This window comes from Suricata suricatta, chromosome 9 (genome assembly GCF_006229205.1).
Source record: "Suricata suricatta isolate VVHF042 chromosome 9, meerkat_22Aug2017_6uvM2_HiC, whole genome shotgun sequence".
Classification (NCBI taxonomy): domain Eukaryota; kingdom Metazoa; phylum Chordata; class Mammalia; order Carnivora; family Herpestidae; genus Suricata; species Suricata suricatta.
Window position 1 is genome coordinate 8,525,270 of NC_043708.1, and position 18,474 is coordinate 8,543,743.

At 54.5% G+C, this 18,474-nt stretch overlaps 1 protein-coding gene across 1 annotated transcript in view; it reads left to right on the top strand.

Moving 5' to 3' along the window:
- CLMN (calmin) overlaps positions 1 to 18,474 on the top strand; it is a 52,093-nt gene that overhangs the window by 11,915 nt on the left and 21,704 nt on the right. Inside the window, exons 2-4 of the mRNA XM_029951886.1 lie at positions 6,860 to 6,921; positions 12,084 to 12,179; positions 15,092 to 15,175. Coding sequence (XP_029807746.1) covers positions 12,144 to 12,179; positions 15,092 to 15,175 — 120 coding nt within the window. The 5' untranslated portion in view covers positions 6,860 to 6,921; positions 12,084 to 12,143. The remainder of the gene's footprint in view (positions 1 to 6,859; positions 6,922 to 12,083; positions 12,180 to 15,091; positions 15,176 to 18,474) is intronic.

Sequence of the window (18,474 nt, forward strand, 5' to 3'; positions counted from 1 at the left end):
ATCTCGGTGTCAGGGGTCCCGAGGCGAGCCTTCGTGGTATGTGAAGAGAATACTTTTCGGCCATTCCTTCCTCCTTTTTCTCCTTCCTTCCCTCCTTCTCTCCCTCTCTCCAGCCTTCCTTGCGCAACCCTTCAGAACAGGGGCCCACATCCTGTTGTCCGTGGCCCGGCATCGTCATTACTGTCTGCTCCCTGGGTGGGTACGTGAATGACCTGTCCCGTGCCGCTTAAAGCCCCACCTCGATTTCCGCTGGGCACGTTGGGGCGGTCCACCCCATTTTCCCATCTGCATGGATGTTAAATCCCTTTGCCTGAGCCTGGGTTTTTTATGGCTGGCTGGCGTCATCTGCCATCATAAAAGTGGACCGAGGTTTAGCACTGAGGTTAGACAGAATCACTCACGGAAAAAACTAGAGCGGGTTTATTTTTTTATTTCTGTTACAGGCACCAGCCTATATATATATATATATAGCTTAAAACTTAATTTGGTGTGTAATTGGGACTAGTTCTTGGGAGCCCTGGGTTATGTGTTTTGGAGCCGCTGAGGAGCGAGGGCATGGCGGGGCAGGACGTGGTATGTTAATTGGTGGCCTCTGGGACCTGCGAGAGAATTGGATTTAAGTCCCCAGTTAGAATCAGCTTTATTGCAGTCTCCACCGGAATGTACTGGGCAGACCACCAGTTTGCACCAGCGGCTGGAGCAGGTCACCCAGTCCTGTCCCGATGATGCCTCGGGGCGCATCAGCGACCCGCACGGGGGACAGGAGAGCAGGCGGCTCCGGAGTGACAGACGGTGACAGAGCTCGCCCGCCACTTCTCTGCATGCGTGTTCACAGCAAGTTGCGTGCCGCTCCGCCCACGGTCCCAAGGAGGGTTTTGCATTTTATTACCAGAGTCTTGATAAAAGGGACGCAGGTCAGAGCAAACATTCGGGGAGGAAAAACAAAGGAAATTAAATGCAAAATCACTGCTGGTGCGAACCACATGGCGGCCTGGGCTTTAATACCACCAGAGCCGGCGGGGGGACGGGGTGGGGGGCCCAGGAGTCGGAACCGAAGGGACGTTGGTATTCCTGAAGCTGGGCCCCCCTCCTGTTTAAAAAGAAATTGCCGTTTAATTTGTTTCTGAGTTTTATTTCTCAAGTGAACCAGCATGGGGCCGTGTAATGAGGTTGTGTTTCTGGGAGGTGTTGAAAGACAGGAAAAGAGCAAAACTGCGTCCAGACGGGGTGGCCGAGGGTGTTCCCGGAGGGGCCAGGGCGGGGCTGCCGGGCGCTGGCGCTCCGGGGGGCCGGCCTCTGCGGGGCCGAAGGTGCCCTTGCCTGGTCGCTGTCTCTCCATCTGTCTGAAGACCCCCCAGGGCCAGCCCCAGCAGATGGAGGAGGGCGGCCTGGCTTCCAAGGGAGCCCCAGAGGACTCTGTTTATGAGAGGGAGTCGGAGCCATGGAGAAAAAAAGTATTTGGCAAGAAAGGGAGAGTCTCTGCGAGCGTCTCGGGGGGCCGCTGATGTAAGGCTGGCAAGAGCTTTCCAGACCAGGTTGTGATCAGAGGGACCCCTTAGGGATCAGTACAGGCGGGGGGGAGGGGCTGGGGCTGTCCCCTGGGGCTGAGATGGCCACGCTTCCTGGCAGACAGTGCCTGGAGGACGGGAGCAGGTGCATGCTGGGGTCTCGCCCCTGCACGAAACACAAGTAGAGGTGGGAAGGTGCGGGGCCTCCCACCTCCCTACCTGCCGCACCCTCCCTCCCGACGGAGACAGCGGGCACAGCCTCTGCCCTCGGCGCCCCTCCCACTGGCGGCCGTAGCCCCTGCCCCAGACGGGTGTATGTGACCCCCCCTTCTTCCTCCACCTTCTCCCCCGCCCCCTCCGCCTCGGCTGCCGCCTCCCACACACTGACCCGCCTGGAAGGAGCCAGTCCCCATGAGGACTTAAGAAAGCCATCCTTAAGGCCATGCCTTGCCCACGGGGACAGGGAGGGCCGGCTCCTGAGCTGCGTCTCACCCCTGCGCACAGAGAACCGCTGTTGCATTGCCGGGTGACCTGAAGGATCACTACAGTGTGTCGGCCACCCCCCCCCCCCGCCATGCTGCGGTGAGGCCCTTCGGTGGAGGCGCAGGGCCAGCTGGGGTGCGGCTGAGCCTCACATCCCCATGACGTGGGTGAGCCCCACTGTGCAGATGGGTAAGCAGAGGCACTCGGGGCCGATTCTGGCAGGCTTCTTGTTTGCTGAAGCTTTTCTCTGTGTCTCGAGGTGCGGGGGGCTGACGTCAGAGCGGCCTGGGTGGTCCCTAAGCCCTCCAGGGCTTCTCACCCTTGGCACTGCTGACGTTTTGGGCCGGACAAATCTGTTTTGTGGTAGGCGCCAGCCGACAGCGTCCCTGGCCCAACCCACTTGATGCCAGTCCGAACCCTTCCGTTCAGTCGTGACAAACAAACGCTCTCCAGACGCCACCAAAGGCCCCCGGGCGGCAGAGGCACCCTGCTTGAGCACCGCTGGCTAGGAGCTAGCCCTGGGGACACTGCAGCCTTTCCGTGGCTTTCCCAACATGGGGAGTGGGGCGGGAGCAACTGGAAAGCCGGAGGACTTCCTGGAGGTGGGCTTGGGGTGCTGAGACCACCAGCCTGGCCACAGTCCGTCCGTCGGCCTTTCTCCTCTCGCCAGGCTGTGCGTCTGAAGCCAGAAAGAATTGTCCCCAGCTGACCAGCCTGAACGGAAGTCACAGAATGAGTGTCACTTGTGGGAACTCTGGGCCTCGGTCCTCCTGCTAAACTCTGGTTCATCTCTCGGGAGGGGGAGTCAGAGACCACCCAAACTGTATGAATTCAGTGACTAGAAGCCACTATCGGGAAGAGCCCTTTGGACGACGAAGGGGAAAGAAATGACATTTATCTTGCCCGTTGCCAGGAGGCAGGCCCAGGAGACATGCCTGTGTCCCCATCTTCCCGTCTGCGGTTGGGGCTCGTAGACGGGGCTCTGCTATGCCTGACGATGCCCAAGAAATTGTGCCAGCTGTCTCTTCCCAGGAAGACCCGGGTTTTCAAAGCATGATGTACAGTCACCCACCAGGCTGGTTAAATGCAGGTTCCCAGGCCTTGGGGCCAGAGAGTGAGTCAGTACCTGGATGGGATCCAGGAATGAGCATTTTAATGGTCACCCCGGAAGCTCTCGATGTTAGTGACCGGGGGCCGTTCTTTGAGAAACGCCGCGGCATTAGCCGATCACATTAAAATTGTGCACATGAACATCTTGGTACTTTAGCAGTGTGTGTGTGTGTGTGTGTGTGTGTGTTTCTAAAAGGACAATCAGAGCATATCAATAGTGGTGATCTCTGAGTGTAATGTGATTCCAATAGATCTTAGACATCTCTCTCTATCCTGTATTGTTTTAATTGTTCATAATGAGCATATGCTTATGAACAGATAATCCATCAAGCCTTTCTCATGGGCAGGGAAGGGCAGAAATATTATCAAGGAAATAGGTTTGCGGGAAGTGTGGCCACAGTGTCAGTCAGCGTCCCTTTCTCTCTGTAGCTACATCCAAGTCCCGAGCTGGCCACCGGTGGCCTGGAGAAGGGAGGAAGGTCATGTTTTGAAATTGTCTATTCTCGGTAAAGCAGGGGCCAGAATCACACCAGGGGACCGGAGGGGGTGGCCTTGAGCCAGAAAGCCCCGCCTCCCTCTGTCTCTGTCTCTTGCGTCCCTCACCCCCGGCGACCTCCTCCTCCACTCTGCCTGGGCACTCGGGCACCTCGGCCAGCCAGGCAGACCCGGGATGGTGATTTTACAACCCTGTTACTGCTCCGCTGTTGGCCCGCAAACCCACAGCGGGCCCCACAAACACTCTGTGAGAAGGCCAGACCCTTCCAGAAAAATGGTTCCCTACGCCTTTACAACGTGATAGGTGCGGCGGAAAAAAGGGGCCACTGGATTTATGGAAACTATATAAAGTTTATGGAGTCTGGGCAGGCCGGAGGTGGAGAGAGCCTGTGGGATGGGGGAGGGGATCACGAAACGGAGAAGGTCATGAAAGCACCTCAGACCTTCGTGTTGAGACACCAAACAAAATAGTGCAAGTCCAGGGCGTGCTGTGTGACCACCGGGATGCCTTTTGGGGTGATGCCGTTGATTCTTCACTGCATGCAGGGAGGAAGGCACAGCTCTCCTCCTCCTGTAGAGGGGAGACCGAGGCAAAGGGATGTTGAAAGTCCTGAACTTGCCCAAGGTCGCACAGCCAGTGGTGGGCGGCTCTCAGGTGAATGTTCTGGGGCAAGCTAAATTCTCCTCATCTTTCTCTCTCCTGTGTATTAAGTGATGTGTCCCAGTTTCAGGTTCAGAAATTACAGTCTCCAGTCCCTGTTTCAGTTTGGGACTCATCTGCTATTGGTGATTTAGTCTCCCGGTCCCCTGGTATCGTCAGTCATCACATTGCCCTCCCGTGGGTCAGCTATGCTGTCGAAGCTAATCTGTGCTCAGATTCACCCGGAGGCCGTGGCTGGACTGGAAATGAGGCCTCCCAGAGGCTAGCTGTGGATCAGGGCGGGGCTGGGACACTGCGCTTGCCTGCAGGAGCCCCTCCGTGTCCCACTTCTACTGCGGTGTCCTCATAGGGACCCCGGAGGAGGACCCCCTTGGGGTCTGAAATCACCTCCTCTCATCCTCATGAACCCTGGAAATTTCTAATTTTGCTTGCACATGTGCCCTGTAGAATCCATGTTTTCTCTCCTACTTGGCTGTGAATTCTCGGAGTGCGGATTCCAGGAATATTTTCTTTATTCTCTGATTTTGACCACAGGGTCTAGTTCCTGGCATGTAGTGGTGTTACAGACTAAGTATCAGCTAGGATAATGGAAGGATGGATGGGTGGGTGGATGGATGGAAGAAAGGAAGGAAGGATGGATGGATGGATGGATACATGGTTGGATGGATGCATGGAGGGAAGGAAGAAGGGAGGGAGGGAGAAGGAAGGAAGGAGGAAGGAAACACGGTTGCATGGATGGATGCAAAGTCGATGGAAGGATGGATGGACAGACAGATGGGTGGTGGATGGACAGATGAGGCACGTATAGACGAACAGACCCCACTTCCTCTTCTACACCCTCCCGCACAGTTAAATCAGGCGTCCAAGCCTGATTCTCTCAGGCTTTCACCGAACGCACTTCTGCTTCAGGGCACGTCCTGCGCTCCCTGAAGCCATATGGAGAAGGCAGCCTGAGTGTCTGAATGTGTGTGTAAATACTTTACAATCCCATAAACTTGTTTAAAGACAGGTGGGGGTGAAAGTATAACCCGGGGCAACCTTTGGGGAGGGCAGTTTGGAAGTAGCTATTAAAATTTTAAATGTGCCCACCACAAAGCCCTGCAGCCCCACTTCAGCCGTCAGGCCTGCGACCTAGATCCGCACGCTTGTGCACAAAGAACCGCGCAGCAGGGCACCCGGGCAAGCGTGCCGGCCGCCGCACGGCTCCTAACGGTGACAAAGCGGAGAGAGCTAAGTGCCTTCGACCAGGGGACGGTGGCTAAGCTCTGGCACACCCCATACTGTGGCAAATGACACACAGGCAGAAAGGTCTCAAGTGGGGCGGCAGGGGTGGTCAAGGCACTCTCCAGTCTTCTGGAAAGTTCCGAGAGACTCCGTAGCTCGTGGCCCTCATCGAATGCCCCCCTCCCCACCTCATTTCTATCCGTGTCTTTTCCCTTCCTCCTCTTCGACCCACAAAACACAGTTTACTGGGATTAGATCTTCAGTTCAAACGCCTACTTGCTAAGTGACCTCTCCTTGCAACAAAGAAGGAAAACCGAGAGAAAAGCAGTTACGCGCAGAAGTACTGTCTGCCGGCTCTCAATTAAAAAGATTGAAAGCCACGATATTAAAATTTGATTTATGGGCCCCACTATCTACCTAATAATGAGGCTGAGAGGAAAAAGGAACCGTGGTCATTACAGAAAACCGTAGCCCCCCCCCCCCCCCCCCGGAGATAAATTGCCTCCCATTTTCTCATTGCCAAAGAAATGTGCCAAAGTGGTTTTAAGCATATGTGATACGTTCTTCCAAAATGTTGAAATCCAGAACTTAGTGATTCAGGAGTCCCATCTGGCTCAGACATTTCAAGGAAGCTTCCTGAAGGGTGTAGCAGCCGGAGCTGCGGAGGCTGCTTCTGGGTCCAGCGAGCACCCAGACCGAGGCGCCAGCCCCCTTACCCGTGGCCCGGGTCCTAGGCCACCAAGCCAGCTAATGCCACAGAGCTCAGGAGCAAGTGAGAAACACACAGGATCCAGCTCCGGGTCCCAACTTTGCTGCGCATAAGCTGTTTGATCCTCTGTTTCTTAATCTGTAGAATGGGAATAACCTTACTGTGCGATGTGGGGCAGGTACCCTGGTTTTGTTCTGTGTGTCTGAATTCATGGCTGTTTAAAGAAAGTTTTCTTTAATGTTTATTTTTGAGAGAGAAAGAGAGACAGAGTGTGAGCGAGGAAGGGGCAGAGGGAGGGAGACACAGAATCCGAAGCAGGTTCCAGGCTCTGAGCTGTCAGCACAGAGCCCAAGGCAGGGCTCGAACTCGTGAACTGTGAGATCATGACCTGAGCTAAAGTTGGGTGATTGGGTGACTGAGCCACCCAGGTGCCCCTGAATTAGTTCATGGTGATTTATTCTAGTTAAGAAGCTGTGGGGTTGGGCCAGGGGAAATGGATTCTAGGTGCTCCAGGAGCCCTTGCCAACCCCCTTCTGAGCAGGGTTTCATTTATACAGGGGACCCTCCAGGGGGGTGTCTGCCAGCCAGCTGGAATCCCCTGGGGAAAAGGAGCACAGCATTTTGCACATACTTCTTTACACCCGGCTAATGGCTTTTCTTTGTTTTCAGTTGAGAGGGAAAATGTGCAGAAGAGAACCTTTACTCGATGGGTCAACCTGCATCTAGAGAAGGTAAGCGGGGCATTTGGGTTTTTGTTGTAATAGTTTACATCCATGACTGAGCTTGCAGCCCAGCGGTGCAGGGAGGAGGAAATGGTCGCTCTGTATTTTTAGCTGTTGTTCTTTTTTACCCATTCATTTAAACATCTAGCGAGTCCCTTTCACTAGCAAGCGTCACACTCAGCGCTGGGGACATGGTTTTGCCATCGTGGAGTTACCAGTCCAGTGGGGGAAGGAGAAGGTTTATCTTTAGGAATCAATGAGCAAATGTTAGGTGACATTTATTATTGAATGCCCCAAATGCTAACCTGGACACAGGGACTGGGATGGGGACGGGGGTGGGCTTCCCATATTGGGAGGATGGTGGGGGACTCTCCCCGGGAGCCATTTGTAGGTCTCTGGATTGGGTTATGCTAGAACCCAACACCTTGTAACAAAGCTGATTCCCTTGTTCATCACATAACGTTGCTGTTGATCAACAGTATTACCTGCCCCGTTTGGGCACCCTGCTTAGTGCACCACAAATCTCCGTCAACCCCCATGACAACCCTCATTACCGCCCCCCCCCCCCCCCCCCCCCCCCCCCCCCCCCCCCCCCCCCCCCCCCCCCCCCCCCCCCCCCCCCCCCCCCCCCGCCATCCCCGTTACCAGTGAGGAAAGAGGCTCTAGGAAATGGGTTTCCTAGCAACCCGGAAGGAAGCCCTTCCAGTGGCTTGGCATTCAACTCTGTTCCCCGCTTTTCTTTCTTGGGGATGTGGTCTGGCCAGGCACTTTGGAATCGAATTTAGTCTGCAGGCAGCTTCTCCAGCACACTCAGGCACACTCTCCACAAAACAAAAGCAGCTCCCGAGACCCAGACAACAGGATGAGCCCCAGGGAGGGGCGGGTTGTAAAGTGGATAAACAGCTCCAGCGGAAGTGCTCTGCACACCAGTTTGCCCCCAGGACAGGGAAGCTTGTAAATTGCCCTGGGCTGAGGGCGGGGAGATTCTTTTTCTCTTTTTTTTTTAAACTAATTATTTTTATTTACTAGCTCCTTTATAATCTTTATTAAATGTGCCTTTTAAAGGCAGCATAAAAATTCAGTGATTGATAATATAATTTTTTTTTCTTAAATAGTATCTACTTTTTATAGGATGTCATGCTAAGATTCTTTTTCTCTTTATAAGACCTGCTGATTTATCAGGATTCATTTCACTCCTGTCCTTTCTCCTTAAATTCCACGATCTGATTCTCCAAATAGACACAGCCCCGTCGCGTCATGTCCTTGCAAAGCGGGTCGTGTTCTCAGCGAGGGTAGGTGTGTGGATTTTCCTCTCTCCACCTAGAAGTTACCAGAGCGAGGAATGGCTGCCCGTGGGGTTGACCCAGAAGAACAGTTCATGGAGGAAATCGCTGAAATGACTAGATCTCCGAGAAAAGAATTGCGGTTTTTCGGAAGCGCGGCGCTTGACCAAAAATTCTGATTTGTGTAGTTTACCTTTAGATTCGTGATATTTCCCGAGCAGCCCTTGGCCATCCACACCCCTCTCCTGCACCTGTACAATGGGTGTCCCTTGACCCAGGAGGACTCGCAAACTCCTTGGGATGAAGCATTGTAAATCGTTTGCCGGTTGTTTTGACTGTTGGTACATTTTCACCAGTGCTCATAAAGCAAAGTGTTATTTTTTGGGGGGGAGAAAAAGAAAACCGTTCCCCCAATCTGAGTTCGCTGAACTCCTAAATTAATGCCTGATGTGTGTCAGGGCAGCTAGAAATTCCTCCTGGCGGATGGAGTGTGGCTATGGCATATTTCTTTCTTTCTTTCTTTTTTTAATTGAAAAATAAACACAGAAAAGGATAGAGGCTAATGCAGCCAATACCCATGCACTCACTCACCACCCCCAGAGAGCCTCCGTCAGCGTCCTCCTGTCGGGGACTGGCTCCGTGGCCACGCACCCTCCTGTCCCTTTTTCGGGGCAGGTGGGTAGCCCCGCTCTGAGGATAAATCAGATAGCACCTGAAACCGATGCCTAATAAACAGGGCAAAATTAACAGCCATGTTACCAACCTTGAGACTTTCAAGACCAACCTTTCATGTAAAGGAAACCCAGGAGCCCCTCGGGGACTTGGGCTTAACTGCAATTTGAAGGCTGTCAGAAATATTTACGGAGCCTCGGGCTTCTGGAAAAATTCCTTAATTTACCGAAGGAGTTAGATCATGAAGAAAGCCCTGGGGGTGCTGTTTGCTCGGCCACTCCGATCTCATGAAGCCTGCGGAACGTTTAGGGCCCGAGCAGTGTTTTCGCTGGAGTGGATTCAATTTCTCCTTCGGTCACCTCGCAGGACGGACTCCGGCCAAGGGCCCTGGGTGCCGCTGCCGAGGCTCTTACAGATGCCGTCAGTGGAAATTACCCTCCAGGTTCAACTCGCAAGCGAGGCTTGGCCCCGGCCAGGGCTGGCAACTGGAACTTTTGTTAGCCCACCTATCAGGGGGTGTTCTGATCGGGCGTCAGGTTTTCTGCCTCGCATTAGCAGGGATAACATTTCCGTAAGAGTCTCGGTAACCTGATGCCGTCAGTCATGTTCCGTGTGGAATGCGCCCAAGGATCTGTGGGAGTTTGCAAAGAAAATAATGTGCCTTTTGGTTCCAAGTCGCTGTTGCCCTTGAAGCAGATCCCTTTTCTGTGCACCTGTGGGAGGAATCGCCCTGGATGTGGATGAACTGGGAGGTCAGGGGGCTCGGATAAGGGGGAAGGAAATGCCACCTTCCTTAATAAAAAATAAAATAAAATAAAAAACAGGAATTCTCCCAAGCTGTCACGGGAAGGAGGCTTTCCCAGAGGGAAAAAGGTGCCCAGACCACAGCTCCTCTGTGTTTCTAAGACTTCCCTCACCCCTGGCTCTCTGGCTGGTTACAGCTGCCACCCCTCCCCCTCAATCCTGTCTCCAATGTGAACACCCCGTTCATTGCACCCAGGAGCAGAGAGAGCCCCCTGCCCAGCTGTTCTTATGCAGCCAAAAGCCCCACTATGAAAAGGGAGATAGAATCATACTGGAGTGGGGGCTTATTAAAAACACACATTTAATACTCACATTCCCTGAGATTCTGAACATTAAGTTCTAATCATACTGCATTAAAGGAGGTCTGATCAAGCTGGTTGAGTCAACAGAAACCTTTCTTCAAGCGAAGTGTTCCCCGGAACCCTAAAGAAAGGCCAGTAAGAACGGAGCCTCTGATCAGAGGGGGCGCAGTGGATCAGACTCTTTCTCAGCACCCCTCAGTCCCCACGGGGGACCCTGAAGCTGCTCCAGTGAAGTCTAGGGTTCTGGGAAACACGTTTGCAAATCCCCGGCACTGGAGTCTCTGACCAGCAAGTCCCAGGCAGCGCCGGGAGCTCCAGGCCACACGACCTGCCAGACTCCCGGTGGGCATGGTGCAGCGTGAGGTCACCCAGACGGTGGACCTCCCCGCCGTGTCCCACCCAGGCCCCCTTCACGCTTCCTGCTCATGTGAGCAGAGTCGCCTTTGTCCTCAGCGAGAGGCAGGAACTTGGGCAAACCAGAGCTGAAGTGGCCCAAGTGACCCAGTAAACCCAGAAAGAGAAGCCAGGGCAGCAGAGAGCGGGTATCCAGGGTCATTCTCCACGGAGGGGTACCCGCCACGGGCGTCTCTGTTTTCCCACGTCCAGCTATGAGACGTAACCCCCTGGAGGAGAGGCTTTACTCCAGAGGGGACCCCGAGACTCTGCAGGAAAGGAGCCAATGAATAAGCTGGTTTCACTGGCCCATTCACCTGGGAAGGCAGGTGCAATGCCCGGCACGTTCCCTGCAGGAGCTCACTTCAGGTTGGCAGAGCAGGCCGCTAGGGCCCCGGGAGGTTAAGGAAAATGCCCCAGTCCCTGTTGAGGGTATAGAACCTGGACTTGAACTTGGGTATGTCTAACTCCCTTGCTTCTTAGGGAAACATGTAGAAAGTGCATCCTGAGATAACATTGGTGTCCTTAAGAAGCCCCAGTTTTGTGGAGGAACAGAGAGTGGCATTCAGAAAGCGGATTCTGGTTTTAAGGGGCACCTGGGTGGCTCAGTCGATTGAGCATCCCCCTCTTGGTTTTGGCTCAGGTCATGATCCCAGGGTCATGGATCGAGCCCCGAGTCAGGTTCCAGGCTGAGTGTGGAGCCTGCTTGGGATTCTCTCTCTCTCTCTCTCTCTCTTCCTTTGGGCCTCTCCCCCTACCTCTCTCTAAAATTAAAAAATAAAAGAATGCTGATTAACTTTTTAATACGATTTTAATTAGTTTGATTTGTAATAATGAGGGTGTATTACGTTTGTAGCTAAACATATGAACAGCCACGAACATGTGAACAGATGCAGATAAATCAGCCTCCCAACCTGTGATTCCGAACAGGCCTGCACACTTGGTGGGGAGGAAGGGGTCCTCCCCCTCCCCTGACCGCCCAGCCACTCAGCAGGCCAGCAGGCTGTCCACACGCGGCTCCCCCCCGCCGAGCTGAGTCACCCACGCTAGCCACCTTCCTGGCTTCCTCTGCCGAGGGACTCAGCACCTCCGGAGTCAGACTTAATCAGCCGGCGCCTCAGGAAGGTGTGCAGACAGAGACGGAGCAGAGCTGGAGATGAGGGGAGCCCTGGTGATGTGTGTCCTGAGGCCCAGAGGGTCACTGATCCTGCCACCATCGTGGTGTGGATCCTGGCAACACCTGTGGGCAGCCAGCGAGTCCTGACGAAGAAACAGGACTGACCATACAAAGAGCCGATTTGGCCAAATTACTGAGCATGTCACCTAGGCTCTCTGAGCCTCAGTTTCCCCAGATCTAAAGGGAAGGGCTTACACTGGGTAGTTTCATGTGAGTCCTACTGGCATTGTTTTATTCCATGGAGGGTTGTCATCAACGCATGGCAGTTCTTTCTCCACTCAAAGAGGAGCGTGGATATAATGTCATTTGGGGGTCTCAGATCTCAGGGTCCCAAGACCCTTCAGGGCCCCTTGTTTGAGCGGCGCTCTGGTGCTGAGTCTTCTCCTCAACCAGTCGGCATCCTTTCGCCCCCAGGGGATGCCTGCTGACAGATCTGGGCGTCCGGAAGTCTTCCCTTGGCGGGGAGAATTGAAATTCAGGAACGGTTTGGGGGATTCTATGGGTCACTAATGAGCTTCTCCCCACCCCCTTCTTCCACAGTGCGACCCACCCCTAGAAGTTAAGGATTTATTCGTTGATATTCAAGATGGCAAAATCCTAATGGCTTTGTTAGAAGTCCTGTCTGGGCGGAGTCTGGTACGTATGTCACAGAGAATCTGGGAGAAATAAATGGCAAAGGCAAACGCTGCCTTCGGGGTTCCTTTCTGCACAGAGCTGCATGTGGTGCGCATGCCTGGCCGCGCATGGTCCCGTGACCAGAAACTTAGGAAGGGTGACATTCCTTTCTCAGAGACCAAGAGTGATACAATCATGTGTAACTAAGCAGTATCCTCCTTGTTGTTGTTGTTTTTAAGTAAATATACTTTAGTAGTAAGTAAATAAACAAACGTCCAGTGTTATCTGTAAGTCTCTTAAGGGTAAAGATTGGAACCAGATCGTTAAGCTTGAACTCTCTGGCCATTATATTAACATGAAGAATAGCCAAGAATCAGGAAGATTGAGGAGAAAGGTATCTTACCAACTAAATTGGTTATTCTCTGGAGGCTAAAACTACAACTGCCAGCTTCTAGAACCTTCTCTTTAGTATCGTCATTCCCCCTTATCTGCAGAGGATTCATTCCAAGACTCCCAGTGGATGCCTGAAACTGCAGACAGTCTATACTGTGTTTTTTCCCATACATACATCCCTATGATTAAGTTCAATTTATAAATTAGACCCATTAAGGGACACCAGGGTGGCTCAGTTGGTTGAGCGTCCAACTTCAACTCAGGTCATGATCTCATGACTCATGGGTTCGAGCCCCGCGTGGGGGTCTGTGCTGACAGCTCAGAGCCCAGAGCCTACTTCGGATTCTGTGTCTCCCTCTCTCTTTGCCCCTGCCCCACTCGCACTCTGTCTCTCTCTCTCAAAAATGAATAAATGTTAAAAAAAATTAAATTAGGCGCATTGAGAGATTAACCACAATCACTAATCATAAATTAGAAGAATTATAACAATTCACTGGAATCAAAGCTGTACGAATGTGGTCTCTCTTAAAACACTGTACTCGCCCTAAAGGCCCTCGTGATGAGGTAAAGCGAAGTGAGTGACGTGGGCTCTGTGACTAGCGCGAGGCCACCGTTGACCCTCTGACCACCTGTCAGAAGGAGGGTCGTCCGCTTCCGGGCTGTGGTTAACCACGGATAACGGACGGGGGAAGGTGAACCGTGGGCAAGGAGGGGCTGCTGTGTAAGCCACATTGAACTGAACCAGCCCACCTTGAGGTTCATTGCACTTGGGGCCTCCGCTGTACCTCTCCACGTTGCATAGGTCTGCGGCGTGCAGGTTGGTCCTGTGCCCCCTTCCCCTAGCAGGGGCGCTCAACCTCAACGCTGTTGATAGCTGGTCTGACATCTGTGGCCCTGGGTGCTGCAATCGTGGTCTCTACCCCCTGGGGGCCAGCAGCGCCTGTAAATGTGACAGCCAAAAATGTCGCTAGATGTTGCCAGATGGGCACGGAGAGGGCGCAGTGACCTGGTCCAAATGCCAGCGGTGTCGATGTCGAGAAACCCTTCTCCAGAGACAGTGTTAGATGTGGCGTCCATGAGCCACCACTGCGGCTAATGTGAGGACGCAGCCTGGGTCCCAACCCCACCAGCCCACGGCCCGGCCAGTGTGGACCTCTCCAGATCCAGTTCTAGCCACGGGCGTGAAGTCAAGAGCCCCTCCCGTGTTCAGGTCTGATGTAGCTGGAACCTCATCCCACCCCCTAACTCTTGCCGTCCTCACGCTCCCTAAGCCAGAATGGGAGACACCTGCCGGCTGCTCCCAGGGCTGTGCAGACTCACACCATGAACTCGCGAGAAGGGTGGACCCACAGCCATGGAAACAGTGCCGGGTTCTTAGCAGGCCCCACGGTGAGCCAGCAGCCCGGTCTGCAGACCGCGTCCGGAGCGAGTGCATCGTGGCCCCTTCTCTGGGCTCCCGGGCAGCACAAGCTCCCACTTCGGGCCAGAGCCCCTGGCTGATGGATGCCGCGTCCTTGCTGGGCCTCCGCTGGGGCCTCAGCTTCCAGAGCCCCGCCGAGAACAGGCCTCTGCTTACCCGCCAGCCCGGCTGGCAGCTCACGGCGGGCGGGGCTGATACCCACTGGGCTGCCTTGCAGTCCAGCCACCCGTCTGGATGGGTGCTTCGGGGAGGGAGCGGTGTTCCTCAGGCCGTTCGACTGCCGTTGGAATTTTAGCTTCTGCAAGCTCTGTCCCTTTACCTCCCGTCTCTGTCTTTCTCTCCATCTCTCTGTTTCTGTCTGCTCTCCTCTCTCTCTCTGCCTGCATGCTCCCTTCTTTCTGTCTGTCTTGTCTTTCTCTCTGTCCATCTGTTTCTGTATTTCTTCTCTCTTTTCTCTCTGCCTGTCTGTCTTTCTGTCTCTGTGTGTGTGTGTCTCTTGTCTCTCTCCATCTCTGTTTCTGTATTTCTCCTCTCTGTCTCTGTGTCTCCACCTCTCTCTCTCTGTCTCACTATCTCTCTCTGCCTGTCTGTCTCTGTCTCTCTGTCTCAGTATCTCTCTCTGCCTGTCTGTCTTTCTGTCTCTCCTCTGTGTCTCTGCCTGGCTGCCTCTGTCAGTCTCTCTCTGCGACCTGAGACACCTGTCCACAAAGCTCTCGGCCAGAAAGCAGAAACATCTGCCACCTCCGGGAGAGACTTGCCGGGGGACTTAGCGGCGGTGGGGACGCCTCAGCAGGTGCTCCCGCCTGACACAGCCGTCAGTGTGGCGAGAGAACGTCCCTGGAGAAGGAGGACATCAAAGCCAGGAGCCGGGTCAGAGAGGGAGAACTTTGATAGCTCCGTCCCCTGTGTAACCTGCCCGGGCACTACCCACCCCCACCCTGCGCACCGACTCAAGCCAGTTAGTCCCAAGAACCTTAGATAAGCCAGGTTTCAGCTGCAAGCCCCTAACATGCTCTTGAGATTAACGTGAAAACAGTAAAGACAAAGAGGGCGCCCCCCCACCCCTGGCAGCGCAGGTCCCGAGAGGCTTACTCCTCCTCTGCTCTGTTCTGTGTTCCAGCTGCACGAGTACAAATCCTCCTCTCACCGCATTTTCCGGTTGAACAATATAGCGAAAGCACTTAAGTTTTTGGAAGATAGCAATGTAAGTATTCGCAACACACATGCTTTTCTTGGGATGAAAGGGACACGATTTGAAGTTCAGTGCTGGTCGCAGGAGAAAGCATGAAAAGGGGACCCTGTGACCATGGTAAAACCAAACTAAGTTTCAACGTAACGGGACGCACTCAGGCAGGCCTTCAGCTGGAGGGATGGCCCCGGGCTCCCTGCCCGCCCCTCTCTGGCCCCCTAGACGCCGACTCCGACGGACGCCCAGCCTTGGGACCCGCGCGCCGGCTCACGGCCCTGAGCAGCTGATGTTTGCTTCTTTATCCCTTTGAATAGCAGGACCATGAGCATGCCACCTTGGGCGACTCTCTCTTAGAACACAGGATATCAGAGAAACAGGAGCAAAGGGGGGCTAAAGGAGACTGGGGAAAACATCCCAACGTTTCTTCTTTCTTGGATGTAATGCTCTAGATTTAAATTAGTGTTTTCTGTGTGTTCAGCTCTGTTTTCCATCTCCTTCACAAATGGACAGGCATGTTAATGGAGGGATGAAACTTCCAGAGCTCCTCTCCTGACGTTTCACCACTGAACCCGGGTGAGAAGCCCTCCCGGCTCGCCCGGTGTGTCGGCACCTGTGATCCACGCAGGGCTCCTCAGAGGGAGCAGCCGAAGCTGACCTTGGCTGATGGCAGCAGAAAAGGGGTTTGTCAGAAAGATGCCCAGTAGCACACAGAGTGCCTCTATAGACTGGGGAATCAGAGACGGGGCCCAGGACAGCTGCAGAGCCCCCTCCCAGCAGCGCACCCCCCCTTCCCTGCCACCATCCCCGCTGCCTCTGGGAGAAGGACATCGCTGCCGCCCCCCACCCGGGAATGAGCGCTCAGCGTCACACGTCCACATTTGAAGGCCTGGACTGCCATCGGGATCCCACCTGGGCCCCTGCTCCTGCGCTAGGGGAGGGAACATGCTTCTGAGTTTTGAAGAAGGAGGTGGGCTCCGCCTCCCAAACCACGAGGAAAGCCCCAGATGCAGGAGGGTGTTCAGATGGTGGCGGCAGCCAAGAAGCACAAGCACAGTGCGGTTCAGAGCAGCATGGGTCACAATAGCCAAAAGGTGGAGGCCACCCAGGTGTCCATCTGCAGGTGAGTGGGTGGACAATAGGGCGGCTGTCCCCCAGCTGGAATATTATTCAGCTGTGAAAAAGAATGAAGTACGGATACGGGCTCCAACATGGTTGAATCTTGAAAACGTTACTCTGAGTGGAGGAAGCCAGGCACAAAAGACCACTTAGTCTTTGATTCCGTTCCTATGAAGAGTCCAGCACCGGGAAATCTCGAGTCAGAAGATAGACTCGCGGCTGCTTGGGGGGAACTGGGGGGGTAGTGAGAGCTATTCTCCTACTGCGGTGACGAAAATGTTCTAAAATTGTGGTGATGGGTATCTCCGTGAATATGCTGAAAACCATTGACTGATACACCTTAAATGCGGAAGGGAATGTGACTTATATCTCAATAAAGCTGTTTTACTATTTTTTTTAAAGCGCATCACATATTCATGAAAACAGCTGGCCTATCTGTGGAGTTGGCCTCACCTTGGCCTCCTCTGCGCTCCAGGGGTGGGTCAGAGCGCGGGCCACGCCTGCCGGCTTCCAACCCGGGAAAGTTAGGCAGGCTCCCCAAACCTCAGTTCCCTCATCTGTAAAATGGAGGTGATAAAACCATAGAGCACCTCTGAGCGTTGTTGAGGGTTGAGTGGGCCCGGCCGGGACAAGTTCAGCTAAGTTCAGCTTCGGCCCAGTGTGAGGACTCCACTTGCACCTGCTCTGACCTCCTCCGGCCCCCTGCGTCTCTGCTCCCGGAGGGGGTGCAGGGCGTGGCTCTTCTTAGCTGCGTTCCCTGACCCCCATCCCAAAGGTGCTCTGTTTTGGTGACAACCTAGGGCATTGGAACAGCTGCCTGGGGTTAATTATTCCTTGTTCTCCCAGGGACCCCAGCCGAAGCGCTTGAGGGGCCTAGAATGTGGGCCACAGTCTCCCACTGCCTATGTCGGGACCACCCATGTAGATGGTGGGTGTGCTCCCAGCAGCCCATCAGGGCGCATTTACCAAGTGTCTTCTGTGGGCCTGGGGATGTGCTCAGCGTTGGGGACACACGGTCGTGTTATAAGCACATGTGCATCTTTCAGGAGCCTCGAGCCTGGTGGCGGAGGCCTCCCGTGGACAGGATGCTGCAGGTGCTGTCACACCAGGGACATGGAGGGGAGCACGAGCCCTCAGGGGTGGAAGCTGGTGGCCGGCTGCTGAGGGACGGCCAGGGTGGCGGGTAGTGCAGGTAGGACTGGCCCCCCTGCTGGGAAAGCCCACAGCTAACTCAGGGGTCCTGGCCTCTGTCATCCGCAGGGGCGGGTCCACCAGCCTGCTCCGTGTCTCCCCGCAAGGCGGTTCTGTCATTTCCTCACTTGGGAACGTTTTCCCGAAGGCTCAGCTCAGAGAGCCACGCTCGGCCTCCATCCAGGTAGGAGCCAAGTCCTGGACGATCACAGTGAGCACTTTGATCGCCCTGCACTGGAGGAGAGCAGTGAGCCACCAAACAGAGGGGGCTGTCGGAGCAGAGGGGTCAGGAGACCACAGGCCGAGGATGGCACGTGACTCATCACATGGGACAGGTGCCACCCCTGAGGTGTGCCGAGGGAACACTGGACCTGAACTCGATCAGCTGTATGTTCACGATACTGACAACGCGCTCCAACCTGTGGGAATGAGCACCTGCTGCCTGAGTTACAAACTCCCTGCAAGACGGACTGGAGCCGGGGAGCTCGGGGTCTCTCTCTCCCCCACGAGGAAAGCCCAGCCCTACTGATCAGGGTGGTCAGATCCCTGACGAGCCGATAGGATCTAAGAGCGGTCGTAGAACGTCTGTCAAAGGCCCGAAGGGAAGGGAGGAAGGAGTGTTTGTGCAAGACGCTCACCCCGGGCTTGCTTTCTGGAATCTGCCGGCAGAAGTTTGCAGGGTGGATTTGAGAGCAGACCTTTACTTGCGTTAATTGTCTCTCCGCCACAAAGAACGGTTTTGCACTTTTGTAAAGGAGCCGTGAAGAAAGGAGAAGCAAGCGTGATAAAGGCTGGGGTGGCCCGCGAGCTCTGAAGCGTGTATCCCGCAGCCCTTTGCAGATGTGCGCAGACGCCTGATCTGTGTGTCCTCAGATCCTGTTTGCTGGAGACGATGCTGACTTGGCCAGCGGTCCTGTATCAGCATCACCTCGAGCGCGGATTCAGATGCAGGCGGCCGGGCCTTAGCCTGGGGCTTCCTGGTTCAGCAGGACTGGGAGGGAACTTAA